General features: G+C 52.6%; 1 protein-coding gene across 2 annotated transcripts in view; it reads left to right on the forward strand.

The window, feature by feature from the left end:
• Positions 1 to 27,309, forward strand: part of AGAP3 (ArfGAP with GTPase domain, ankyrin repeat and PH domain 3) — a 152,794-nt gene that overhangs the window by 113,275 nt on the left and 12,210 nt on the right. For both annotated transcript variants that reach the window (XM_052809928.1, XM_052809919.1), the window contains exons 12-13: positions 17,106 to 17,279; positions 21,922 to 22,083. In XM_052809928.1, coding sequence (XP_052665888.1) covers positions 17,106 to 17,279; positions 21,922 to 22,083 — 336 coding nt within the window. The remainder of the gene's footprint in view (positions 1 to 17,105; positions 17,280 to 21,921; positions 22,084 to 27,309) is intronic.

The following is a 27,309-nucleotide window of genomic DNA, read 5'->3' on the forward strand; positions in this document are numbered from 1 at the left end:
AAGCCGGCTGGTCAACATGTGGTGTCTTCAGAACGAGCTTGCTGCCCCCATGATTCACCCATAATCCTGTGGCTGGTCTGTTCACTGCACAGTGCATAGGACCTGCTCTTAAAATCTGTGGCTACCTCTCGTCATTTCGGTATTTCCTACTCTGAGGCAGGAATCCTGTAACACTAGTCTCTTTATTTTGGTGCCCATGAACTAGTTAGCAGAAAGAAAGCCAGAGCAGTCTTTCCAGTCCTGCCCCATCGGCCAGTGGACCTGCTCAGGACCAGGGTTGGTGCAGTATCCCTACACAGCTGTTTCAGTACCAGATGAGGATACGCTCCTTCCTTCCCTCCAGATGTGCTACTGCAGGGTCTCCTTGCTTATGGAAACGGGCAGCTTCTGCTTCATATGTCGGTGGTCCTTGCCAGTCTGAGGATGTAGACAGCCTTCCCTGGCACTTTGTGTTGAGTCAGTTGAAGAGCCGGGGATGCTCGGTTTTCTGTTGTCACCCGACTGAGACATTGGAACTGGCCGCCAGCTCGTGCCCAGTCTGCTTCAGTGTGGTGCAGTTTGATTTAAACGGAGGTTCCCAGCTTGGTTTGCCTGGCTGCCACAGCTGCAGTCGTGGCAAGCAGCTCCACGGACAGCGGCAGCAGCAGCTTCTGAAGCTACCAGGCTGCGTGCACCCAGCCGAGAGACCCGCTTCCAGCCAGGCTCCTTTCACCTCCCGCGGCGTGGGCACTTCCCCGCAGGCAGGTGCTGCCGCAGCAGCCCTGCCTGCCCGCGCTCCTCTCCAGGGCTCCCTGCAGCCGGCGGGCAGGCACTTGCGGAGGGACTGGCCGGGTCTGATGCTTCCTGCGGGAGCGAGGTGGGGGCACGCTCCTCTGAGCCGGGATGAGTGCTGCTGGCTGGGAGCCTGGTGTTAAACCACGGCTGGCCACGATTTCGGCTAGCTCACTTTGCTTTCTGTTGAGTCTGACTGGCAAAGTTCAACATTAGTTACTGTTGTTCAGCCAAGGGCCAAGAACTTGGACGTGGGGACGTCAAAGCTGAAAGGAAGAGGGCGAGGGTCTGTCTGTGGTTGTCAGTGTGGGACCTTTATCCTTCCCAGTAATACGTTAAAGGGTTGTTTGTAGTCTGAAGATGAAGCAGAGATCAGAGATTTAGTAAAACTTATCTGTAAGTAATATTTTGCATCATGAATCATGTATAAAATACTGCAAATTCATATGTATATTATAAATATTATAAATTCACTATAACATTCATATGGTAACATCTTACGAATGTTTATCTGGCTGCCTGAAGTAGGAGCATGAATCCAAATGTGAGGTTGGAGCCATTGCATTAAAGGATTTGCATTGAGTAGAAGCTAGAAATTGTCAGGACTTCATGGGGGAGAGGAGTGCATCGGGAACTTGAAGGGATGACATGAGGCAGGACAGTTCCAGCAAACCTTGGTGCCCAGTCCTTGTGGTGGACAGAAGCCTGAAGATATGCTGGATCAGCTTGAGGTTTTATTTGCTAGGTATATGCTAGATTTAGGATGAATTTCATATTTCCAAGCATTGTAAGTCTGTTCTCTCAGCTATTATTATTTCTTTCTATAGAAGGAGAACTGAGGCAAAGAGAAGATAAAGCCAAAATTGTCAAAAGCATCTGCTAACTATGTGCCCCCAGTTTAGAGCCTAAGAACTGCTTTTTCTTTCCCAAGAACTTAGCCTGGTTTTTAGCCCTTTAAAGTGTAGCTGTGAGCAGTGAGCTCCTGTTTATCAGTCCTCAGAGTCTCCACCTGGGAACTTGGAACAGGAGGAACACATTACTAGTGGCTGTTTTTGACAAATATTAGTATAAATGACTTGAATAGTAGCTCTGGGAATTTTGCAGCAGTGTATGGATTAGATCCCTTGCCTCCGAAGGAAATACTCGGCTCCTTAGCCTTGAGCTGCCCCTGCTTTCCCTGCTGCCTTCTGTGTTGTTCTTTTGGGCACCTTGTTCCTGCAAGAAATCTTTCAGAGGTCTTGAAGATAGCAGACCACCTCACTTCTCGTCATCATCCCCATCGTCCTCAGGTGCATGCTGGCCCAGTCTGCCAATTCACCTCCAGCCCACTGTCCTTCACGTGGGCAGGACATGCGCAAGCACTGGCCTGTGCGACGATCACTTTTGTGTCTCAGTGAAGCGGCAGTTGTGTAGAGCTGTTGGTCGGCACCACCGTACTGTGCTGAGCTATGTGTCCACTGTAGACCAAGGGGACGGGATTTTTCGAGCAGCAGTGGGTGAAGGTGTGCTAGCTGCACTGTACCCAGTGCCAGGGGTGCAGGGAGTGTACTGCAGTCCATTTCCAGTCTGGTCTGGGGAACTGGATGTCCTGCAGTGGTTGGAGCATGTTAGGCGCAGTGCTGCAGCAGGTATTCTTGTTTAGTTTCACCTGAAAGGCATCCATTTTGTGTGCTCAGAGACTGCTCAGGCACATGAACCAAAGGCGCTGGCCTGGCCGGTGCAGACTCGACTCATGCTGTGCTGCCTGGCCATCGCTCCCTGGGCTGTGTGACGAGGCAGAGCGTGAACGGCACTGCCCGCTGGATCCAAGTCCTTCCTGCCCCCAAAAAATCATTCATGTGGGCCCGTTCTGAGCACAGGACCTCTCCCAGTGACTCCCGTGGCAGGGTGGTCAGTTGGCTGATGTAGGGTTAACCCCTTGGTTTGCAGAGGTTCACCCGTGGCTGTGGGTTAGTCACCGCTGGCTGTTCCTGCACAACCTCTGAGTGGGAAACTGGTGATTCTGGGTTCAGCATCCTCTCCCTGCTCAAGGGACTCAGTTACCTGTAACATCTTTGGTGGTTTACAATATTCCGTACACCACAGAAGTGTTAATTTTCTGTATGTTTTACAGAGTCCATGAACTTCGGCTTATCCCCAGCTTTCGATAAATGCCACACGGTCTCTGCGGATGTGCTAGTAGACACCAGACCCAGGAGCGAGGTGCTTGCCAGCCGCATCTCCAAAGGCTGGCCATCCTACCCCCACCTCGCCGGCTGCCAGGCCCCAGCGTTATGCAGGGCCCTGGCAGTTGGGAGACTCAGGTTGTCTCTTTGGTTTTGTTAGGGACTCCAGGGGCTGACTGGCAAACTGCTCCTCGCGGTCTCTCAGTTTTTCCATCTGTAGAACAGGAATGGCTATGCAGAGCATCCTGCTTCCCAGAGGGGCACTGCAGCCCTGGCACTGCGACGTGCTCCCATATCCTCCCCGCAGGTCCCAGGGACAAAGTACAGTACTGTGTTGTGCTTCCTAAATTGCTGAGCAAGGCTGCTGTCACAGGGTGTTAGAGGATGTGCCATGTCATGGTGGCAGTAGTATTTACGATATTGCAACGTATTGCATCTTTAGGTTTTACCACAGTTTTGTCCCCCTTTAGACAGCCAGCTGGCTCACTCTAGCCTGTAGGTAGGCAGCAGAATGATTTTTCCAGAATGAGTCTGCCCTTGTGGGAGGAAGGAGATGCTTTCTACTAGGGATGAGATCAGCTACACTAAGGTGTTTGAGATTTATCTGGCATGGCAAAGGTGTATACCAGTACTGCAGGTCTGAATTGGGGCATGCTGTGGCACATCAGCTGAAACTGCTGATCTGTTGGTTGTAAAGTGGAAAGGCACACTGAGCTGCTTAGCTGAGATATCCTGGACTCTGCGTGAATATGCAAAGTTGTTACTGAGTTGTGCAAATTGGATTGTGTTTGCACCAGCCAAGAGAGGAAAAATGCGGGGGTAACTGTGAGGCAGAGCAGCAAGGAGCAACTCACATGAAATCCCTTATGAAAACCCACAGTCTGTACACAGTCCATAGCAGCTCCTTGCCTGCCTGTCCACGTTCCTCCAGAGCCTGTCCTCATTACGTCTGAAGACCATTTTATCTGCACTGGAGCTATTATGTGAAAGCACTGGTAGCCTATTCAGTCATATAGAAAAACTATTACTGTTGTATCATTTTCCAGCTTTACTGGTGACTCTGCAGACGTTTGCAAAGATGCTACCATTCTCAGAGAGTTGATGACCCAACTATCTTTTGCGTATTAAGTAGCTTCATCTGTCACGTTTTCCAGAAGGGCCTCATGCTCCCCTTGTCAGAGCATGACTCCCCTGTGGAGCTGGTGAGCCAGGAACCATGCCTGGGAGCAGAGCTGCCTGCTCCCACCATTCCTAGGAGCTGTAGAACCTGTCACCCAGCTGTGAAAATGAGGTTTCAGCTCCTGCCCGGTGGCTGGGGTTCTGTACAAGCATGGGGAGAAGGGCAGCACCTTCTTGCTTCAGACCTGCTCTTTTTCTTGCGGGCTTCCTTTGCCAGAAATCTGGCTGCCGTTCTCTGTTTTGACCCACCAGTTGCCAGAGGTTTCTGTCCAGAACCTGTTCTATCTTTGCCCCTTTTAGAGAGGTGCTCACCCATCCCTCTGCTTTGTATGTCCACACCCAGAGCCTTCCTGCTTGGGAGGTGTGAGCACTCAACTCATTGGACTTGTAGGCTGGGCATCATGGACACACTTTATTGTGACTTTTCTCAAAAGGCAGCTTGTCTGGGGTGTGACAGACTGCTCTGGCTATTCCTCTTCAGTTTTCACCATCATCCACGGCTGTCATCCAGCATATCCAATCCTTCTGCCTTTTATCCTTTAGACCATGGCCATGGTGCGACTCGCACATGGTCAGCAGTCATGTTCTCTAGGAGTATGCAGGGTAAGCGTGCTGGGGTACAACTTGTACCCGTGACCTCGGGCTTCACTCAGGCAGCAGAGCATCGCCCAGGTGGGCTGCCATCGCCTGACAAACCCTGTGCCCAGAGGAGATGTAGGACCTCCTCAGGTCTCTGCTCCACGCTGCCCTGCCAGGGAGCCCAGCCTCTGCAGCTCCAGCACCCCACACTCCATCTTGCCTCTAGACACCGGGCACGAGCCCCAGTGTCCCCATGAGAAGGACCCGCAGCGCAGGCCTGTTCTGCGGAGGTGGCCACTGGTGTGAGAGCATCTGGCCACGCTGGGCCCAGTGATGCCATCACAGCCCTGGCTTTGCTCTGCATCCCCGGGGTGGGCTGCCCTCTCCCTTGTCCAGACCAGTGAAGGAGCGAGGCTGTGCCCCAGTTGCCAGTGCTCAGACCCATCTCCCCACACGGAGCTCCCGGTCCTTGGGACGAGCAGCACCATCAGCAGTGCGGGCAGGGAGCAGCTCGCGGGAGGAATGGGAGCACGGGAGGGAGCTGCCAGTGCTTCCTCCCCTCCCCACCCTGACTCTCTCTGCCCTCCCTGATGGGAAACCAGAGATTGATTTTCTCCGACCCAACAGTATAATCACTAACCCTAATTAGAGATAATTACTGGGACTTGATACACTTATTACTTGCTAGAACACTAAAGGAGCTGTGCATTGCAGGGCTGAACAGGGAAAAAGGCCTCGGAGAAAGTGAGGAGGAGAGGAACAGAGAGGAGAAAAGAACAAGGCAGACAGAACACTCTGATGATCAGAGCCCTGCCCAGGGACGATGGAAGTGCCGAGGGAAGCCAGATGGGCACGCAGCTTCGTCACACAGGGGCAGCAAGCCAGCCCCATCGGCTGCAGTTGTAGTTATAAGCATCCTGCATTTCTGAACATCTGGCTCTGGGTGTCTTGCACAGGGCACCTGGAAAAATGAAGAGGGTATAATTAGTAGCCACCTGTGAAAAATCTCAGTATAAATAACTTGCCCCACGTTGCCAAGGAATACTGGGGCAGCAGAGCAGCTGGTATTCTCCTGGGGTGGACTGAGGACCTCTTCCAGAAAACCATGCTTTCTCTTCCACACAGACGACGCTTGTGTTGCAGGGGAGCAACTCGTTCTGGGCAACAAACTCGTGCCCTTTCTGCTGTCACCCAGTCTTCCTGCCAGCTCATCCCTTCTTGAGTGCAGGCTGCCACTCCTGGTTTGAGTCCCCCTTCCAGATCTCTCCTCTACTGCTCTGCACTACAGGCACATGGGGTCGGTGGCTGGGGTCTTCATTCTGTTGCTGGACAGCGAGGTGCCCGAGAGGAAGGTGCAAAAACCTATTGCTAGCAGACAAGGGATAGAGTCATCCTGTTACGGGCTTGCTCCAAATAGAGCAGTGCTTGCTTTGTCCCCTCCTAGGGACCTGTGCAGAACTTCAAGCTGATCCATGGTCTCTCTTGGTATTGTGCACACCGGGTGGTTGTGTTGCTGTGTGCGAGGCAGCCTCTGTGGGCGAAGCAAGCAGGAGTGTATAAAACATGTTATGAGTGAATAGCTTTAGAAACGGAAGTTATGTAAGAAAATATAATACAAATCTAGCATAAGCTGAATGGCCTTTTCAGTTGCTAGCATTCGTGAGCTGTGTGCAAATGCTGGTTTTTTCATCATTCACTGCAATACTTGTCCAGGTCCACACTTCTGCAGCAAACCCAAAAAGTTCTGGGTCTGCTTCCTTCCTTCCTGCAATTTTATATCAGACTCGGCTTCCTGCTTCTGACTGTAAATGCAAATGGTGATTCGTATCGTTGCAACCTGTCATGATTATCTGTCTCCCACCGCTGTCTTGGTGATCTCTTTTGGACTTTTCAGCTGCACAGTATCTTTTCTGGTTTGTATTTTAAACAGTATTACTTGTACATTTTCTGCAGCTTATGATTTCAGGTTTCTACCAAGGCTGTAAGTGACACCTCTGGTCATATTAACAGACCAGGAGAGAGATCCGAAACAAGGACCATTTTTCCTTCCTCCACTCCCCACTGCTCATTCCCAGCACTTCGGTTTGCATGTCTCGGAAACAGTTGCTGAAGTATTTCATTATAGCACGTTGGAGAGTAAATTACATTGTTGTGGTGATAGTCACTGAAGGACTTAGCCAAGTGACACTAAAGCTTCCTCAGACTTCCTGAATCCTACTGGTTCAAAGAAGCCCCCATGGCGAATGCAGTAGTTACCCTCATCTAAGCAGATGAGGAGAATGAATCACAAAATTAAAATTCAGTAGTGGCTTAGGTAGAAGTAACCTTGACTTTGTTGTACTGGTGTTCAGGCAGAGTAAAATTCAAATCAGAAATAGAGAGTATTAAACACAGACATACAGAGACACACGCACACAAAAATATATATCTGAGCCAATTTCACAAAGCTGAAAGCAATTATGAACCAGATCATTTGGGAGAAAGAACTTAGAAAAAAAAAATGTGAAGCATAATTAGGAGTTTTTAAAGAACATTTTACTGGATACCAGAAAGTTAAAATCAAAAGGAACGTTGCACTGCTGAAAAATGTATTAATCTGGGTTAAGAGGAGACACAAACTACTCTCTCTCTCTCTGTCCAGATAGTGAAGAATGCACAGGAACAAAAGAAAGTGGAGGGGAGCAAGCTGCATTGTGCTAACATACTTTGTACATCTCTGTATTCGTATGTATATAAAAAGCAATAAAAATAACAGCAACATAATAAAGTAATCGATAAGTATTGAGCAGCAGTTGAAAGCTCCAGTAGGTAGGTAGTTGATAACACCAGTGTGGTCCTGCATGGCCAGCTGGAACCACGGGTGGAGGCTCTCTCTGCCATTTAGCCCCTTGCCAGAGCTCTGCAGACTAACATCCGCCGTGAGTGATTAATTATGAGCAGCCCTCAAAGTGACCCTTTTGGCTTTGTGGGAAGCATTCCAGCTCCTGACGTTCCCAGACTTGCTCTGGTTACAGCCGCACAAAGGTTTTGTTTCACCATTTTATCTGGGTTCATTGCTTGTGGAGAAGTCGTGCACCTTGTGCCTGCCCAGCTTCCCCAGACCACACATAGTACCAATCAAATTTAGAGAAGAAGTTAAATACATATAGCAAATTATGCTGTTGATTAAGAACTTAGAAACAAAAAGTCAGCACACCACAGTGGCTGGGTAGAGCTACCCACCACCTTTCTCCATAGCGGCATCAGTTCCTCAGCTGATGGGAAGACCGACACTGCCTCCCACATCTGAGAGCTGCTTAGTTTGCGGACTTCTGCCCGAGTGTGTCATCTCTGCTGCCTTTCTCCTAGAGGGAAACCTCTCTCTCCTTCTCTCTCATAGCTGCTTTACTTGAAAAAAAGACAAATCTTGCATGTCGGTTCCTCCTCTAACACAGATCCAGGATGTTGAGCTCAAAGCAGCTCCTGTGTCCTCCCGGGTGCTTTTTTCCTTTTCTGGTCTCGGTGGTGCAGTGTGGAAGTGCAGCAGGGTCTCTCCTTCACCACCACGCGATGTGTCTTGACTTTACACTTGTCTTGTGCCCTGTACTTGGTGAGCTTCTGCTGAAGTGGCTGCCTTCTCCACAGCATCTTGATCACTGTATGACAGTATTTTTAGCCTATGAATCATGAGAATAGTCACTGTTCATATATCTTACCAAGTTCCTAATCTTCAACTTTTACATGTTCCATGGAGACTCTACATAACACACAAATAGAAGTGATGGATTTAGTATCCGAAGCTCATTTCCCAGCTCACCTTCCCCCTCTTGGCTAGTTCCAGGAGCCTACATTACTATGGTTGCAGAAGGGGATACAGAAAAGGTAACCAGCACAATTAAAGACGGTGAAAAGTTTTTTTTCAAGTTTATTAGGAACTAATGAATCCTAAACCCAGCATTTGTTCATTACTGTATGGAAATAGTGGAATGGTTGATAAAGAAAAAAAAAAGAAGTATTCAGTGAACACTTCTGTTTGCTGTCTGGGAAGAGGCAAGATGATGTATCTTATCACAGAATGATGAATTCTTCATATTCCAACTGTAATTAAGAAGCATATTAAACAGCAGGTAGGAGATTTAGACATGTTTGAATCAGCAAGTCTGAATTATTTAATTCAGCAATTCTAGAAGATGTGGTCAAGGTCTTTCTGAAGTGTTGATGGTGACTGTTGGTTTTGGGATGGAGAGGACTTCTAGAGGGCTGAAGTTCATGGATTTCATGTGTCCACAGTATGAGAATGAAACTGATAGATTGGAAAGGGCTCAGAGAATAGCTGTAAAAACAATGAATGCTTGCCAAATGCACCTCATAGTGAAAGATTCAAGGAGCTCAATTTGTTTAGTTTATCGGCGAAAAGGTTAAGAGATTATTTCAACACCATCTGAAAGTACCTATATAGGAACAAAAATTTGGTAATAGAGAGCTCTTTATCAGATAAAAATATACCAAGATCCAACAACGGGTAGCAGAAGCAAGACAATTGAGACTAGAAATAAGGTGCAAATTTCAACAATGAGGGTAATTAACCACTGGAACTACTTATCAAGAGTTGCTGTGATTTCTCTGTCACTGACAATATTCTAATCAAGATTAGAAGATTTTCTAAAAGATACGTTGTAGTTCAGACAGGAGTAAATTAGTGGAAGACCTATGGTGTAATTTTATGCTACGCAGAAAAGATCAGACAATTAGAGGGCTCCTTCTGGCTGATTCTGACTCCCTGTCCAGATGTGCTGTCGCTAGCTCTCCCGGCGGATTCGCCTCTTCCCCACACAACTCTGGCCACCCTTCCTTGGCCAGTGGAGCTGCACGGTGAGCGGACAAGGTGTGCTCCCGTGGGCTCTGCGTGGGTGCTTGGTTTGAGCAGAGCTCAGGCTGGAGAAGGACTGAGTAGCTGCAGCTGCCTGTGCTTTCTGGGCTGTTGGCGTGCTCTTGGTGCCTGAGGATTTTGGGGAGCAGCCGTCACTGCAGTACCTGTTCACAGGCTTCTCTGGTTTGCTGGGGTCCCGCTAAATCTGTACATGGAGTCGGCCACCATCTGAACCAGAGATGAGTCTGGTGTGTTGGCTTGGGACGCCTTGGCTTATCTCCTGCGTCCCTGAGTTTTGGTTGGGAGATAGAAGTATAAAATGGTAACCGTGTCACGGTCAGCCCTTCCCATCCTGCTGCAGGCAGCTTGGGTTTTTGGTCCTCCCAGAGATGTCTGGACTACACAGAGCTGTTTCTCCTGGCGGTTTGTGCTCACTACGGATTAGCTTTGGTAGGAGCTAGGGTGTTATATAGTCATTTACCATGTGCATATGTCCAAAAATGTGCTCTCCAAATGCAGTGCTAAGACAGGAGGGAGATTCCCCTGTGTCAGAGCATCTGTGAGGCCCAGTGAAAGGCAATGGCTCCCACCGTGTGCAAGCTGGCAGATCCTGATAGCCTTGCTAAGAAGCAGGGCTGGGAAACCTCGGCCGCCTGCAGTTTGGATCAGTGATTTCACACAGACTTTCGCTGTTGGCAGAGCTGGGAAAGACATCTGTCGTCTCAGAACATGCCCCACCGTGCTTGTGGGGCTGCATAGGTGCTCAGCATTGTTGCTATCTCCCAAGGAGAACTTGGAAGTTGATGTCTTTCAAATAACATGTCTCCATCCTTATGCTTCTTGTTGATAAGAGCTAGCCTACGGTTTTTGGCCTCATTACTGGTAGGAATTGTTCGAGAGGAAGGAACGGACTATGTCCAGCAAAACAGCACGCAGTGCTTCGTTCAGAAAACCAACCTGACAGAGACTCTTCTGGCTCCGGACCTGCTCCAGGGGTGGGGGCAGCCCTGGGAAAGGCAGCCGCGGGGTGCTCCCAGGACAGCTGCATTCCTGTGTACATGGCAGCTGACCGCCCATTGATGGAGAGTGGTGAATTATGTCTTTGCCAGCAGGGATTTCGCAGGCAGTCAGCTTAACCAGGCTCATTGGCTCTCGCCTCCCCTCAAGAACCAGTTGGTTTCTCGGAACTGAGGAGTTTCCCACCAGCTGGAGGTGGGTACCCATCCAGCCTGCTCTGCACAACCCAGGAGCAGCGTGTTGGGGTCCAGAGCAGCTGCGGCTGCCCCATGCGCACAGCTTTTGGGGAGGCTTTGAGACGTGCTCTGGCTGCGGACACCAACAGAGTATTTGAGAGTCAGTGCACTAAGGTGACTTGCAGTAATTCAGATGTTTATTTGGAATAAATGTTGAGTAGTTGGCAACAAGTACCTTAAAGTTTTGGTTAATGGATAGCGGTAACTGATGACTCTCTGCGACATGGTTTGGCAGGTAGTGAATAGCATTAATCTGCAGTGTGCTATTGGCCTACTGCAGTACCAGAGAAAACAGGGTTTGCTTCATGCCAGGGTGTCCTCACGCCATCCTGGGGTGACCTCCATCACTGCCTCACGCCATACGGCTGGCAGTCTCTGCTGCAACGCAGCGTGGCAGTGGCAGCCCTCCTTCTGTGCCAGAGCAAGACCTGGCACTTCAGAGAAAAGACCTGTGCTGTCCTTGGCCGTAAAACAAGGGGGAATTCCCAAACTGCTGTCCAGCTTGTACCTCTTTAAAATTCAGCATACCCCTTTTCCCCCGAACATACCCGGTTTCTTCCATGTTGTAAGGGGCTGGCAGCAGCCATCTGCCCCAGGAGAGCAGTGCTGAGGTGGGGATGGGGTCGGTGGCTCCTTGCAGAAACAGAACTGCAGGCAATTATCTGTCCGTGCCCTTAGCTCTGCAGGGCCTCGGGGAAGTCATGGGGTGCAGATGGTCGGGGACCTACCCTTCATGTTTCTGGGAGGCAGAAGAACATACAAGCAGCCTTAGCTGAGATGAGGTGTCCAGCCAGCCTCCTGCCTTCTCTGAAAACACCCGCCACCACTGCCTCAGCCTGTGCTCGTGGTGGCTTCATGCACAGATAAAGAGCGCGTTGGGATAGTCCAGCTGAGAAACGATGGACGCCTGAAGACCTGAGGCCAAGCTGTATCCACAGGATGATGCCCAGTCTTCTGCTCAAGCAAAAACAATGACCTCATCCATGAGTAATTACGCTGTTCCAGAACATAGCTCCAGCGAAGGAACCGAGAGCGAAGCTCACTCCAGACAGCAGCAGCTGGTTCAGAAGTCTGCACTTTCAGTTTTCATGGGAGCTGCAAACTTCTCGAAGTGTTTCCTCTGCTACCAGCTCACTTTGCTGTGCACGACTTCTGATAATCACATCCAGCCAAGCCATCCTGACTGCAGTAGTGTAGTTGGTGTGGAGAAGCACAGGCAGAGCAGGATTTAGCTGCCATGTGGCCGTTCTCCTGTTAATCACGTTTTAATGTTGAATAAATCCAGCAAGAGACAGCTCTTCCTTTGAGTTATCACCAGGCAGGAGTCTGAGAGTGTGAAGACGTTTTTGTGTTGCAGTCTGCTGTGTGCATTGGCCAAAGGAGGATGAGCCTTTGGGACCCTGTCCCCTTTCTCAGGTTGAAATGGCATTATTCCTGGGTTGACAGCATCAAACACAGCAAAGAGATTAGCCCAGGACCATAATCACTGGTATCTGTCCTTTGTCTGTTGGTGCGCAGAGCGTATCCATCTGTGCCGCTGAAGCAGTCTCTCTTCCGTGTCCTGGCCAGACTGCAGACACTCAGCACCCAGGACGTGCATCAGGGAGACATCTGGCTTCACCGGGAGCTTCCTCAGAAGTGGATGCTAGTGCTAGGAGGTAGAGCTGATGTGTCACAGCTTGGTTTGTTCAGTGCTGGTCAGGTTATTGTATGTTCAAGGAAGAGAAGGAAGTAGTCCTTTCCTCAATGAAGTTGTCAAGAATGTAGGTATTTCTGTATTACTCCTGTTAAAAAAACATGTGACTTAGCATGTCCGTACACTTCGTGTTGCTATTACTGGCAGTCTGCAGTAGTTCAGGACTGCAGGTTGTAGGATGTGGGCAGGTGGGCTAATAGGATTAGTAGAAATGGAAAGTCACCTTTGTTTTCTATACCCATTCCACCTTGAATTAGTTTTTTTCAGGGTGGTAGGTTGTGTATGAGGATCTAGGTGAGGCATCATACCAGCTTTGTGCAGAAAGTGTGCGTTTCCCACTTATGCAAGACATACCTCATCTTGCACAGGAGGGATCACATTCGTCTTAACCTCATCTTGCACACGTGGGATCACATTCGACTTTCCAGCCTCAGTGGTGGTGTAGTTTGGTAATGCTGTGAAGAGGCAATACTTGCAGAATTCCTCCTCCTCTGGTGTCCCCAGTTAAGAGCACCAGCCTAGTGCAAACATTCATGTCATTGCAGTGCAATCCAAATCCCATGGCAAACAGTATGTACTTTCCCAGTTTTTTCTGAATCAGGCCCATTAGTTCCAGAGTACATGTCTTTGCATTGTGTACTAAATAAATTTTGTTGTGGTTTTGTTAGCTTACTTTTCAAAATCATCTAGTCCTGTATGCCATCTTCATCTCCAGAATACTGGCAGTGCTTCCAACTTAACGTTACTAGGAAATTTCACCAGAACCCATGTATTATTTTGCCAAATCACTGCTGAAAATACTAAATTTGTCCAAAGATTTGTCCAAAGATCCTCAAGTGACTCTGCAAATTATCTCCTTCCCAACTGACAGTACCCCTTTTTGCTAACTCATCTTTATCCAGTTCCCTGTGTGTCCACACCTTAATGAAGAATTTCCAGTTTGCTTTGATTCAGGTGTTTTACTGAAGTGGCCAGGCTGCCACACTCCACGCTTAGAAAAATGACATTCTGTTTTTAGGTCATTTTCCATTTACTGCCGTGTCATCTCTTAGGCTTTACTTAAAAAGGCATCATGAAGCCTTGCCTGCTGGTGAGGTCACACTAACATGTCTACATGAATCTCTTTTTTCTGGGGTTTTGAGGAAATAGTGATTGGGAGAGCTTTGCTTGGGGGACTGTAGGCAGGGTCAGGGAGAGTTCAGTTCCTGGAGGCTTTGGCTCAGAGAGGCAGTTAGTATTTTACATGTAGCCTTTTATTCACCTTTCACTTTGCTTGCCTAATTTAAAGGGAACATATCCAGCGACTGCCGGTGGTGTCACTTCCAGAGGGACGCAATTCCTTAGAGCTCTAGCCTTGTTGGGACCACCTTGCAGATCCCTGGGACAAGCCAGAGTTGCATGGCCAAGAGGTCCGTGAGCCAAGCGAGCGGCTGGACTGTGAGGATATTTCTCTGCAGCTGGGTGACTCCAGGCAGCTGGGAGCTCCTGGAGAGACTGCAGAGGCTGATAGAAGCTGTTCCTGGAAGTCGTAGCAGCACCGTTTCATTTCAAAATGAAATTTTCAAATTGGCGCTGCTTCTTCGTGGCACGCGCTGCTGGCAAGGCAGGCGACAGATTCGGGAGGCTCGTGCTGGGCGCTGGTGCGGGGTCGGGTGGGCGTGCGTGTGGGCTCTGAGCATGTGCCGGCGGCTTTCCCAAGCATGTCTCCTTCTGCACACACGTGGTGTCCCGCAGGCCTGGCGCGGGTCACGCCGCAGCTGCGGCCGCCTGCCCTGGCAGCGTGGTGTGCTCCCAGGGCGGCCACTGGCAAAGCCGAGCGGGGCTGCGGGGCAGGCACTTGAGGTGCCTGGGGCTGCTGCTCTGCGGGTCTGACCACAGCATATTTCTTTCCTGCTGCCAGCACTCGTTCCTGCTGCCCAGCCTCACCCACCGCACAGTGCCACAACACCGAGGAGGTCCATTGCTGGGCGCGGGTTTGGAGGGTGCCTTGGCCACGGCAGAATCGCATGTCCCTGGCTCTGGTCAGGGCTGGGGCACTTGGGCGTCTGCGGCAGCCCACGCTGCTCTTCGGAGGAGATGGTGGAAGGGCACGTGCCTGCAGGCTTGGGCTCCCAGTGTGTCTGGGGTGGAGGTGCAAGGGGCAAATCTGGGCTCCCTGGGGCTCTGCAGGACTTTCCCCTTTGCTGGAGGAGCTTCTCCCAGGCACTCTGCGCTCCTGGTGTTTGCCTCCCTCTCCTCTGTGGCTGTGGCAATAGACACGTGCTGTGTGCGCAGCCTGGCTTGGGGCTGGCGGGCACTGCCTGAGCTCTGGGGGCAGCTCGTCCTGTGCCATCCCATCCTGTCCCAGCCCAGCAGCACGGTCCCCAGGACCCAGCTCTTCCCAGTCCCGGGAGAGCAGCGTTGTCCCTGCTCCAGTGGCAGCAGGCTCCCTCCCACGAGGAGGCGAGAGGAGATGGATGCGGCAGTCAGGAGCGGAGCGCCAGCTAATTACCCTTCCGAGTGTGTCTTGTAAATTAAGGGCTAATTAGAGGCAAAGTCAGTGTCATGGTTTTACACGTGTTTCTGTGGCGCTGAACAAGGGGAGGGAGGGGGAGCGTGCGGCAGCCGGGCTGGAGGCAGACGAGCCGGCGGCTCTGCTGCTCCTGCCCCACGGGCAAGGGCCCTGGCAGTTCGGGGCTGCAGGGCACCGCGGCCACGCGAGCTCTGCATTGCCGCTGCCGGGGCAGGCAGGATCTGCAGGCAGGGCTTACAGGTAGTCCCTACACAGTGCAGCAGAGAAAGGGGATTTTTGGTCCGGGGTGGGCACATGGAAGAGAAGGGCGGGAGGCACCCGCCGTGCTGGCGATGAATGAAAGGTGGTTGTGGATGGCAGGCATGCCTGATGCAGGGCTGATGGCCCACATCACCCTTCCATTCAGCACACACCTTGGATCCACCTTTTGTAGGGGGGAATTTGGGCTTCTTGAGCTGTCGTTTCAGGCACTCTGCAGCTTCAGGCAGCACTCAGGCACCAGTGACATTCAGATCACATTTCTTAGGTTTTCATGGAAACAGCAGGGACAGAAATGTAACTTTATGTACAGAATCCAGGGCTCCACATGGGATTTTACAGGGCTCTGCTCTTTGTGGAGGGTGGCTAAGCACTGGAATAGTTGCCCAGCAAGGTTGTGCAGTCTCCCTCCTTAGAGATACTCAAAACCCATCCAGATACGGTCTGGGGCAACTGGCTCTGGGTGGCCTGGCTTGACCAGGATGACAGGATGACCTCCAGAGGTCCCTCTCAACCTCAGCTGTGCTGTGAGAGCAAAATGAGGCTGGTTTTACACAGCAAAGACATGGTCAGGTGAGCTGTCCTGGCTGCAGCAGATCCAGCTGGGGACCTGCTCCTGCAGGTGTCCATCTGCTCTCCAGCCTGATTCTGTGGAAGGATCCCACTTACATCCCAGTCCCATGAAACAAGTTGCTTGGTTTCTCTTAGCCTGGCTCCTTTCATGGCCACGGGGTGGTCGCCTCTGGCGGGGCTGGAGCAAGCAGACGGGTCAGGCTGTGGCTGTGTGTCCCATCAGCCAGGCGCACTGCAGCTGGAGCCATTCAACGGGCCTTGCACTCATCCATGGACAGAAGGGCTGGTGTGGGAGTCCCAGCCCAGCATTTGCGCCTCCAGGCGTGGAAGGAAGAAACATAGCTTCAGAGTAGGGAAAGGGACCCTTTGCTCGCCCCTGAGCTCCCAGAGCACTTGCTCTATGGTGGCTGGAGCTGAATGCCCTAAGGGCAGGCATAGGAAAGTGCTTGTAGTGGGCAGGTGTAGGGTAATCTCTCTAGGGCAGCGTCATCCTCCTTAACAGATTGCCTGCATCCTTGAACAGCAAGATTTTTGCTCCTTGTCAGAACTGCTCTGTATACTATTCTGGAAATTGTGTATATTCTTGTAATCCAGAAACACTTGACCCATTTTGAATCACTGAGTGATCTTGTCTTCTGTGATGGCCTCTAGTCCCCAAACCACTCCTTTCTTGGGGGTTCAAGCTCCTGGGCTCAGCCGCAGGGGTTTTCAGCTAGTGGGAAGAGGCATTCCCACCCACAATCCCCACCTTACAGATGTCTGTTCCCCTGTTTGTCCCTTTGACATCCTCCGTGTGATTTTCCATTCACTCCTAGTGCCTCCAACATGGTTGTGTTTCTTGCTCGGGACATACAAGAGGTGAAGTTAAGGAGTGAGGATGGACACGCGGGCTATGGGATGGGTTTGTGTTTGTCCAAGTACCTGAGGCTATAGTGAAAATTATGAGCAGACCGTGAACTCCAGCTGCAAAATCTGGCTGGAGAAGGAGGCTGTGTGCCAGGGTGCCTAGCTATGCATCCCAGGGTGCTGCGTTGAAATCCATCAAGCTGGGTGTCCCTCTGAGAAGTGGTGTGTGCTGGGCAATGCTCTTTTCTCAGCACCTTTGGGGGCTGATGCACTTGCACCCCTTGGGAGAGGAGAGCCAGACAGAGCCTGTCCTCAGGCAGGGCCACCCGGGGGCATGTCACATCAGGTACAGGACAGCTTTTCCTTCTTCCACTGTGCTTCAGGGCAGCAGCTGGTCCGTGCTAAACTCATGTCTCTCTTGCAGGTGCTCCCCACTCAACCAGCAGTACCTCCCTGCACTCAGAGCGCTCCATCAGCGGCATCAACCTGGTGGGCTTCAGCTCAAAGCCAGACGGCATGCACCAGCGCTCCTACTCCGTCTCCAGCGCAGACCAGTGGAATGAGGCTGTGGCTATCCCTGGCAGCTGCCCCAACCCCTGTAAGTAGCACTTCTGACCCTGCTCCCCTCAGCTGCAGCAGGTGGGGAGGCTTATTTTGGTGATGGGGCAATCCTGAGCTATGCCCTGTGGCTGCGAGCCCAGACTTTGCTCATGGGTGTCAGACACAGCCCTCGGGGCCTTGTTGGGACTGTCCGCCTTCGTGAGGTCAGCTGGCAGTGTCCAAACGGGGGAGAAGCTCTCTTGCCGGGCACGGTAAAGCAGTCTCCCTCCAGTCAAGGGATGCTGCTCTGAGGACTGCTCTGACCTCTCTCCTCCACCTGCCCCACTCTCAGCTCACCGTGCAAGGGGTAACCGTTGCTTTCCCCCATCTCTGCTCCTCGTCAGCACCCCCAGCTCCCAGATTTTGGGGCAGTTGAACGAATAGGAGTAATTCCTGTCTCTGGAGCACACACTGAGCGCCGCCCGCCCCCTCCCCCCACGCTCACTCGCTCTCTGTGATGTTTCAGGACAGTTGAGTGAATTAAAATAATTCATACATTTCCCAACGTAGCCACTTTGCCGAATTGGAAAATAAATGCTTTTGTGCTGCATTCATCACTCCTTCGTTCCTGGCTCTGCCGCCGCACTAAAAAAGCAGTTAAATGCACATCAAGAGTGGAGGAGCCATTTCCATGCCTGCTCGCCCCTTGTAGTTCTCATTAGCGCGGCAGCCGCCCCCCCGCTCGGTCCCAGGGGCTTTCGCAGTTTAAAGAGAGCCTCTTTATGATCATTACCGGAGTCCGACTGTGCGGGCGCCATTTGCAGCTGAGGAGGCTCCTCATTTGTAACTGTGAAAAACTATCAATTTCAGCGCGCCTGATGCAGCGGCTCCATCATTGGCCCCATCAGCTCCCTGCTGGAAGCGAATTAATCAGACTGTTACTGCTGATGGGGCAGCGCAGGCGACGGGAGCGGAAGGGCGCAGCTCTGAGCATTAATGTGCCGGCAGCCCCCCCCACCTCCCCTCGCCTCGGACACGGGGTGCAGCAGGGCAGCCTCCGCTCCTCCAGCACCGGAGGAAGCGGGGTGCGAGGGGGGACCGCCGCTCCGCGCGCTGCTTCGGACACAGGCGCATCTGCTGGGATGCTGCAGGACCGGTCCTCGGGCCGGGAGAGGGGTGCCCCACCGCGGGCAGCACCTCGCTCTGCCCACTGGAGCCGTGCAGGCAGGCAGCAAAGCCTCCCGTGCTAACTGCCGAGCGTGCCCTTGTACGCGCAGCAGCGGGGTCTGCGCTCCCTGGTGCAGGTGAGCAGACAGGCAGCGCTGCGGTCTGCACGCACCTTGCTTTTGCACAGGTGAATTTTGTGGCACAGCCCTTCCGGACAGCAGCTGTCCGCCTGGATAGCCTCCCGCCCCGGGAGCCATCCAAGCAGGTCTCGTCTTCCTCCCAGCAGTCCCCCTGAGGAGCCCAAGGGCCTGGCGTGGCCATGCTGTGCATTTTGCCTGCCTTGGCTCTGGCCTGAGTGTCACAGGAGACCAAGCCAGCCTCTGCTCCCTGTCCACGGGAGGAGCCTGCTGCGCTTGCAGCCACCCGAAGCAATCTACCTCTTTCATGCAAAGTAACCGGGAGACTGACGCAAACGGGAGCTGAGAAGCTGCTGCTTCTCCCGGTGATGTGGAGGGGTGAGATGTCAGCTCAGCGCTAATTGTGTGTCTCGAGCACTGAAGGCTGCTCGTCCACTCTCAGGTCCCGCTGCACTGTGCTGGACCCCAAGCCCTGTGGGTCGGTCCTGCCTTGCCCTGCCCTGGTGTTAGTGGTCCACAGACACGTCACTGGGCCGGCCGTGCTGAAGGGCCCGCAGGATACGAGGGGCGACCGGCCCGGCTGTCCCGGGAGCCTCCTGGAGCAGCCTCGCAGTCCGTCACCCAGCTCACAGCTCGCGGCACCATCACCGCTGCGCTGGTGGGAAAAGCAGCAATTTCATACCTCCCAGCATCTGTCTCCCGTCTGCAGAACTGCTCAGGGCTGTCGAGGAAGGGCTGGGGCAGGTGGAGCCCCTGGAGCAAAGCCCTGGCCCCCGGGAGGTGGCGAGCAGCTCCCTGGGCTCCTGTCCCGGTCAGCTGGAGCAGCCCTGGGCTGTGCACACACCAGGCTGGCAGCTCTCCGGGCTGTGTACCTGCACGGGCAGCAGCCAGCAGAAAAAGTGGGTTCTCAGCATCATGAGGGAGAGGGCTTTTGGGGGGACAGGCAGTGTGTCCTGCGCGGCAGCAGCGTGTCCGCCCCTCTGCTGCAGGGCTGAGCTAAGCCGAAGCCGCGCCTGAACCCTGGCTGTGCCACCGTGTCAGTGCAGCCCGGGTCTGAGTTCTCCGCTGTTATTTCCAGCTCTAAATGGCGGGGCAGGATGAGGAATATTTCTCTGCTCGGAGCAGACTTGCAGGCGCATGCAGAGGGTGCAGGCTGCCTTCACGGCTCCTAGGGACGGGCTGCCTCCTCCAGTTGTGACCTGGAGAGCACATGGGACGGGGGTGGGACGAGCTGTACAGGCCATGTAAACGCGCTCCAGCACGTTTTGTGTTTGTCCTTTATGGGAGGACCTCTGCGCCCACCCGCGGAGACCCAGGGGCTGCCTGTAAGGCCAGCTGGTTCGGAGGGAGGAACCGGGAGGTCCCACGCATGCCTGTGGAAGGGTTCCCATGGTGAGATGGGGACCTGGAAGTCCTTGGGTGCGTCAGAGGAGCTCACTTCTGTCCTGCTGGGGAAAGAGGGAGAGCAAGCAATACCTAGTCCTGTAGAGAGAGCGTGTTTCACGTTCTGCCCCTGCCCCATTGCAGTCCCATCCCTACCCCACTGGGGGCCCTGGAAGCCCGCAGCTCTGTGTCTTTAGCTGCTGGGTGGTAAGAAGAGCAGGGACGTGGGTGATCTCTGCTCCACGGAGCGTGAGGTGTCAGGCTCACCGCAGCCTGCAAGCACGTTGGCAGGAGCTGCAGAAATGCATGAACCCTCTACGCTGAGCGGAGGGGGGCAGGGTGCTGGCGGTACGTGGTTTGGCCCGGAGGGCATCCCGGTGAGCAGGTGGGCAGCAGAGGTAGGCTGGATGCACCATGTGTAGCCTCAGACGAGAAAGTTCAGGTCCCCTGTGACATCCAGGCTGGGAGATGAAGGTGCCTCACACCTGTTCCAAGCGTAGTCCTGTTGAACAGTATCAGTAATTTATATTTATAAAACTGAAGTCTGATTCTATTAGATTTATCTCTCTTAATTGTCAAGGGTGAACTATTTCCCTGTGGATAAATAGCAACAGAAACACCCTACTAGTGTGTGTCAAATGTAGTAGAAACCAGAGATAGAAGAGCTCTGCTGCCGCATCCTCTCCCAGCCTTGCGAGGACACCAGCTGCATGCCAGACCTCTGCATGGGGCAGCTCCTGGCCACTGCCTGTAGCCCTCTCTGCCCCACTGTTGGATGTTTGTGTTGCCACACAGAGACAGACCAAGCCCCAGAGACCGAGCCGGGCTGAAACGGGAGAGCAGAGGCTAGGCTGGAGTGGGAGAAGGGCTTGCCAAGTCACAGGCAGTCCCCACTGCTGGAGGGTGCTGCCCTTGTTAGATGCTGTGATTGCTTTCTTAATTTCAGGTGCCACAAAACATGGAAATTGGAGGTTAGGACTTAGTGGGAGACACTGGCTTGTTGCAAAGAGGACAGCAAGCTGCCCAGGGCAGAAGCAAGCTGGGAGCGGAGCTGCCATACGTGCCCTGTGGGCGGGTGGACACTGGAGAGGCAGGAGTGTATTTCAGAGAGGGTTAACAGTGCAGCGAGGGCTCCTGCGCCTCGTTGCCTTCCCCGGAGTCTGCATTTTTATGCTGATTGGAAGCCTGCGCTGTGTGTGCTGCTGAAATTGAATGTCAGGCTTTTGATTTTGTTGCTGGTCTCTAATGAAATTTGACATTTAATGGTGAGTGCAGCGGCAGCGTGTGTGTGTGTGATCGGAGCTTGATTAGCGCGCTCTAATTGACAGTAATTAGGCAGCTCCCTGATTGTTTCTAATTCTGCTATTAATTGTAAGGAACAGTATGATTGAGGATAAATTTGGTGCGTTGCTGCTGGGGATGCAGCTTCTTCAGCTCCGTATCGGAAGCCTATTGAGACCATCATGCTTAGGTTCCTAAGTGTGGCAACCCCAGTCACCTCGTCTGGCAGAGCGGTGCCGTGGGGGATCGATGCTTCTGCAGCAGCACTGCAGATCCCGGGACCTGGGTCTGCACCTGGGGGGCCGAAAACACCTCCTGGGACTGTCCCTTCCCAAAACGCACGCATTGCCCTGTGAGGACACTGCCATTGAGCAGTATGCACAGGGACGTGCGCCGAGGGGCTAGTGTGTCGGGCTGCCCCCAGTGATACCGCTGCGCTTGTCCCGGCTACGTAGGTGCCAGCGCTGTCTCGGTGTGATCATCCAGGATGAATCCCAGTGCAGAGCGTGTCCAGCCTGACCCTGCCCAAGGAGCCTGCCAGCCCTGAGCTGGAGCGGGTGTCGGAGCTGCCCCATGCAGCGGGGCTGAGTGCGGGTGCTGTCCTGTCTCATGGGGCTGTGCATTTTGAGCCAGGCAGAGCATCGGGGCTGTCTCCAGGACACTTGGTTGTCTCTAGAAAGAACAGACTGTCACTGTCTTGCTGTACATTACTTTCTTTATCTTTGTTCCCAGCTAACGGTACTGCCGATTCTCTCAGCTCCAGCCCAAACATTTCCAGTGCTGCCAGCCCGAAGCTGGAGCCACCTCCATCACCACATGCGAACAGGAAGAAGCATCGCAGGAAAAAGAGCACAGGGACGACCCGGCCTGATGGCCCCAGCACGGCAGCAGAAGGTAGGAAAGGTCTTCTGCCTGGGGGGCAGCTCTGAGCGCCGGGCACCCAGGAGTCCTGCCGGGGCTCGTCAGGTCCCGGGGCTTGGAGTGCTCCTCGTCCGAGCCGGCTTGTGCTTAGGCAGAAAGGAGCAACCAGCCCCTCTTGATCTGCCCTTGATTTCTCACCTGCAGTGGAAGCAGGACTGCCATCATGCTCATGACTGCATATACTATTAGTGGTAATAATAATTACTAACTGTGTTAGCAGAGCAGAGCACACCACATAGTTAAGGCATGCTTGACTATGCTTAAGGTGTGCAAACACTTTCTAGCACAAGAAAGAACCTGTTTCTGTTGGCTTGTAGATTTGCCAGACTCTCATCATTTAAAAGACCTATGCTGGCCATCCACCTCAAGCTGAGAGTCTTTTGGAAAAATTTATCTACTTCAGGAAACCAGTTGAAGACGTATACATTGCTTTGCCTATGCTAAAAGTACTGATGGTTTTTCTGTTGAGAAATTTTGGTGTCTCTGGTTTTTGAAGAGGGACCCAAGCTTGGCAGGGAGCCTGCAAGGCATAGGGAGTGCATTTTGCTATGAAAAGCCATCCAAATTTGTCCAGGTAGAGAGATCAGCTTGGCAAACACGTTCTCCAAAGCCTGCATCTATGATTAGCCTCTGTGGAAAAAGTGATCCTTAGTCTTTAAGATTTTACTTTATCCTAGGTCATCCTGTCCCACAGCACTCAGTAAGCTTTTGTAGTAAACCAAAATAAAGATTTAATTCAGATGGCTAAAGGCAGGGGGAGAGGGGTTAAGTACAAGTGTTTGAAACTAATAGCTACTGTAAACCAAACCAGAACATTTTAGCCTGTACATTTGTTAGCCTGTACCTAACAAGGCGTGCTGTGGCTGTCCTGGCATCTTGCTCCAAATCACAGGTCAGCCTGTAGTCCCGCAGCCCAGGTTTCCCATGGCAGAACAACTGTTCTTAAGTTCTCTCTCTTAGAAATGTTGTGGTGATGATCTGCAAAGGAGTTTGGCAGTTTTGTAGTTATCTTCATCTGAAAACCACTGAGTTTAGGTGTCGTGGTTTAACCCCATCCAGCAACTAAGACTTCGCCTTTGCGGTGGTTGATTCAGGCATCTTGAGCATCATTTGAGTCTATAATAGACACTGGATGTCTCACAGAAAGCAAGAAGTATTATCTATATTTACGTTTTGTTAAACAACTGATGCATTCTTAGCTATGGGTATATGTTGACTCTTCAGACACATTATGGCCCTTCCCCACATCAGCTCTCAGTTTGCAGTTCTCAGTCCAGTGCTTTGGCAAAAAGAGAGACATGTATTCTTTATATGTCTGAAAAGTGGGATAGCAAAGAGTAGAATGACTTTGCACCTACACGCGAGACTAAGAAAGCGCGTGCTGAAGTACTGTGTCTCATCCTGGAAATAATACTCCAAGAGAGCATGGAAATACTGGAGAGAGTTGTAAAGAAGGTCCCAGAACAGACTTGGGTCTGATGAATGTATTTCTGATGAATGTATTTATGATGTGGACATTAAGGTATTCAGCTTACCAGAATGAAGACTGAGAAGAGAAGGACTGATGTTTTCAGTACTTACAGAGAAAGAAGTCTGGTCCTGCAAGGCTGTTCAGCATAGCTGACGGGTGCATGAGAAGGTGCAGAGGCTGGGATCTCAAGTTACACAAAATTGAATACAATTTCTTAGTGGAAAAGGTAATTAAATGTGGACACACTTTTATGGAGCAGTAATATGGACTAATCACTGCTCAAAGTATTAAAATTAAATTAGTCGCTTTTCTACAAGACGTGTGTGATCTGGCCCCTGGCAGAATTCCCTGCCCTCTGCATCGAGGTGGGCAGACCAGCTGATTGTCACCCTCCTCCTTGGATGCCAAGTCCATGAATCTTTGAGCCATCCCAGTTTTTCTGTCATTTCATAGGGATTTTTGGGGGGGGTCACATGCTCACTCTTGCTGTCCTTCCCTGTTTGGCAGTATCCTTGGAAGGTGGAGTGACCAAGGCTGCAGATAGTGGGGATGTGGTGCCACGTGATGTGTATGAGGGCATCAGAATATTTTCTGTTATTCCCTGCCCTGGTCCTTGACCATGGTGGTGTGCTGGGAAGAGGTCTTGTGCTATCTGCAGTGATATCCAGGCCTTGTCTTGTGTTGATACAGTTAATTTAGAGCCCTGTCAGGTGTTGGAGTAATGTAATTTTTTCCTACAATGTGCATTACTTCGCATTTATCAACATGGAACTTCATTTGCCAGTGAAGTGTCAGTTACCAAACTTCATTTGTCACTGCACAGACCTCGCACGCAGTTGCTCCTCCTGCTGCCAGAAGCCTCTGGCACCAGAACCGAGAGCAGGAAAAATACCTCCCCAGTGATCTGCGGTACTGCTGCTGCTGGGACACGTGGCAGCAGGCTGCTTAGCCTGCTCCAGTGCAGCAGTGGAGAGGGAGCAGTGAGGACGCCATGCGAGGAGTTAGGAGAGCACAGCAGAGGCAGGAGGGGCACGGCAGAGCAGAGCAAGCATCTGTGATCTGCGATCACATGAGCAATCCAACCTCTCTGTCTCCAGCTTGAATCCAGTCCTTCCAAGTCCCTGTGTCCTCCTTCAGTCGGTCAGTAGGTGCAGTATCCACTGGCTCAGCGCTGTTGTCGGGCAGAGATGACAAGAGCCTGCTGCTCCCAGGCTCACGCCGGGTCAGAGTAGTCCCACGCAGCTTCTTCCACATGGGGTATTGTGCGGTGGGTTTTCTGGCTTTTTGGTTGGCTTTTCAAAAACTTGCCTTCTATTTATTTTTTATGTAATCTGCTGTATTAGAAAACTGATCTGATTGCAAAACTGGGCTTCCAAAGTCTGGGTCAGTTCTGCCATCCTTGCGGATAGCCCTGCATCAGCACCTCCTTGGGAGGCCAGGCTGTGCATGCTGCAGGTCCGGAGAGGCTGCGGGCAGCACCCGTGCCAGCGGTGCCATGCTCCGTGTCCGCGGGAGCCAGCCGCTGCTGCTGTGCGGAGGCAGCGCGCACTTAGAGGTTCGCAGCCTGGTCCTCCTGTAGCCAGTCCAGTGTTTCAGTAGCAAACAGCTGTATACCCCCTTTTGAGGAGAGGGGGACATGTCTGTCTGAAAGGGCCCTCGTACATCCCTGTGCTCAGCACAAATTGCGGAGCTGAATCACGCACTCCTTTTCAGGCAGACGATCCCCTGCCTGCTATACGTCTGATTCGCACTGGGTCTCCCTGCCTGTGGTACCCGCCTTGGGAGACTTGTTTTGTCTCTGTCCTGCTCCAAGCACTGGGCCTGCTCCCGAGAGCTGGTGCAGCTCAGGGCATTGTGGCAGCTCATCACCAGGACCAGGGAGCCCAGGGCAGATGCAGAGGAGTGACTCTGGGACTGATGCTAGGGTTGTCTGCTTTCTAGCCACTCACGGTGAGCGCTAGACTGGAGTCACAGCCAGGTCACTGTCCTGCATGGCAGCCTGCATTAGAAGTGGAAACTGGCAGCAAGCAAATAAGAGATAATGAGCCTCTCTGTGAGGTCTCATCCTGACATCTTAATGGTCAGCGATTGGTTCCAGCTGTGAAACTGGGGCCGAGCATTGCCCCACATCATGGGCATGACTGATGACTTATGTCATGGACTGCTGTCCATAAGTATGTCTGATTCTTCCTTGAATCTCTTTTAGCTGCTTTTGAACAGTTGCAGCAGTTTTTTTCACAGCAGGATAATCTGAGCTTTTTGCTTTCGCATAGTCAATGTGGTGAAAGTGTAAAAATCGCTGTTCAGAGAGCAGGGCTGCCGTGCTCTGTGGTAGAGCTCCCATCCCTTGTGGTGCTCATCCCGCTGTGCAGGGTAGACTGTCTTGGGAGGAGCGTGGGGGACAGCCCAGCGGCCGGCTGTGCTCTCCATGAGCTCACACCAGCGTGACCACGCCAGTGTGAGGAGCACCGCTGCTGGGACCCCCCAAAGCCTCCTGCCAGGAGACCTCAGCAGCTGCATCGGGCCAGGCACGGTGTCAGGCTCAGCCCTCCATCGCAGCGGCTCTCCCAGGCACAAGGAGCAGCAGCAGGGGAGAGCGGAGGAGCAGGCGGCTTGGGCTGCGGCCAGGCTGCCTTCGGATGCACCCAGCCCGACGCCTGCGTGTGCAGGGCACGAGCGTCTCAGGTTAGCATCCTGGGAAAGTTGGTGAGGTCTGGGGATAAATTGCCATCAGTTTATCTCATTTAGGAGGTAATCAGAGCCAGGGACGTGCGGAGCAATTGAATCTTAGTTGTTCTGAAGTATCATAAATCAAACGAGCTGTTGCTTTTTTACATGGTCGCATGTTAAAGAGAGCGCAGTGTCAGGTTGCTAGGGAGCATCAGCAAACTATGGCAAGCGTGGTATTGGGCTGCCGGGGATGTCACCAAACCGGAGAGTGCGGCTCAGGCTGTCAGGGAGCACCCACAGGCTGGCAAACGTGGTGTCAGGCTGTCAGGGGAACGTCATCGCAGCAGCCCCGGGAAGAGCTCGTCACCGCGGCGGGGTTGCAGCATCAGCCTGCAGGGACCATCGGGAAAGTCTGCCCAGCAAAGCGCTGCGGCCAGGAGTGCCCCGTCCTGCCACAGACGAGCCCAGAGCCCCCGCTGCTGCCGCACCTCCTCGGTGCCGGGACCTCTGGCTCCTGTTTCGGGCAGCCGGGAGGGCCCCGGGGAGCCACCAGGCACGTCTGATGGCAGCAGCACCTTTGCGACGCTCCCTACGCCAGCATCCCCATGGCTGCCAGAGCTCCGGGGATAATGAACTTCTCATGTGCTTAAAGAGTGATGCAGGGTGCATGGCGAGAAGCTGACAGCCCCTTAATGTGCTTCTCAGTGGCGGCCAAACGACGCGGTTTTGTCTTTGTTTTTTAGTTTTAAAACCCACGGGAAATTGATGGCCAGTAAAGAGTTGTGTTGGGGCGATGTGCGTGATTAATACCAACTGTCAGGGGCTGTCGGAGGCCGATCTCGGCGAGCTGGGAGTGCAGGGCTGAGCTGCGCTTACCAGATTGCTGGGGATTCCAGCTGCTATTGCTCAGCTCCTGCTGCCCCACGCAGCTTGTGTCACCCGTGCGCTCCCTTCCACCAAGGCTCTTAATTCAGTGCTAACAAGTCACTCCTGCTCATTACAGACCCTGCAAGCTCCCTGCTCCATCCTGGCAGGAGGAAAGCAGCCTGTGCCTGGGC

The sequence above is a fragment of the Harpia harpyja genome, chromosome 1 (genome assembly GCF_026419915.1).
Source record: "Harpia harpyja isolate bHarHar1 chromosome 1, bHarHar1 primary haplotype, whole genome shotgun sequence".
NCBI lineage: Eukaryota > Metazoa > Chordata > Aves > Accipitriformes > Accipitridae > Harpia > Harpia harpyja.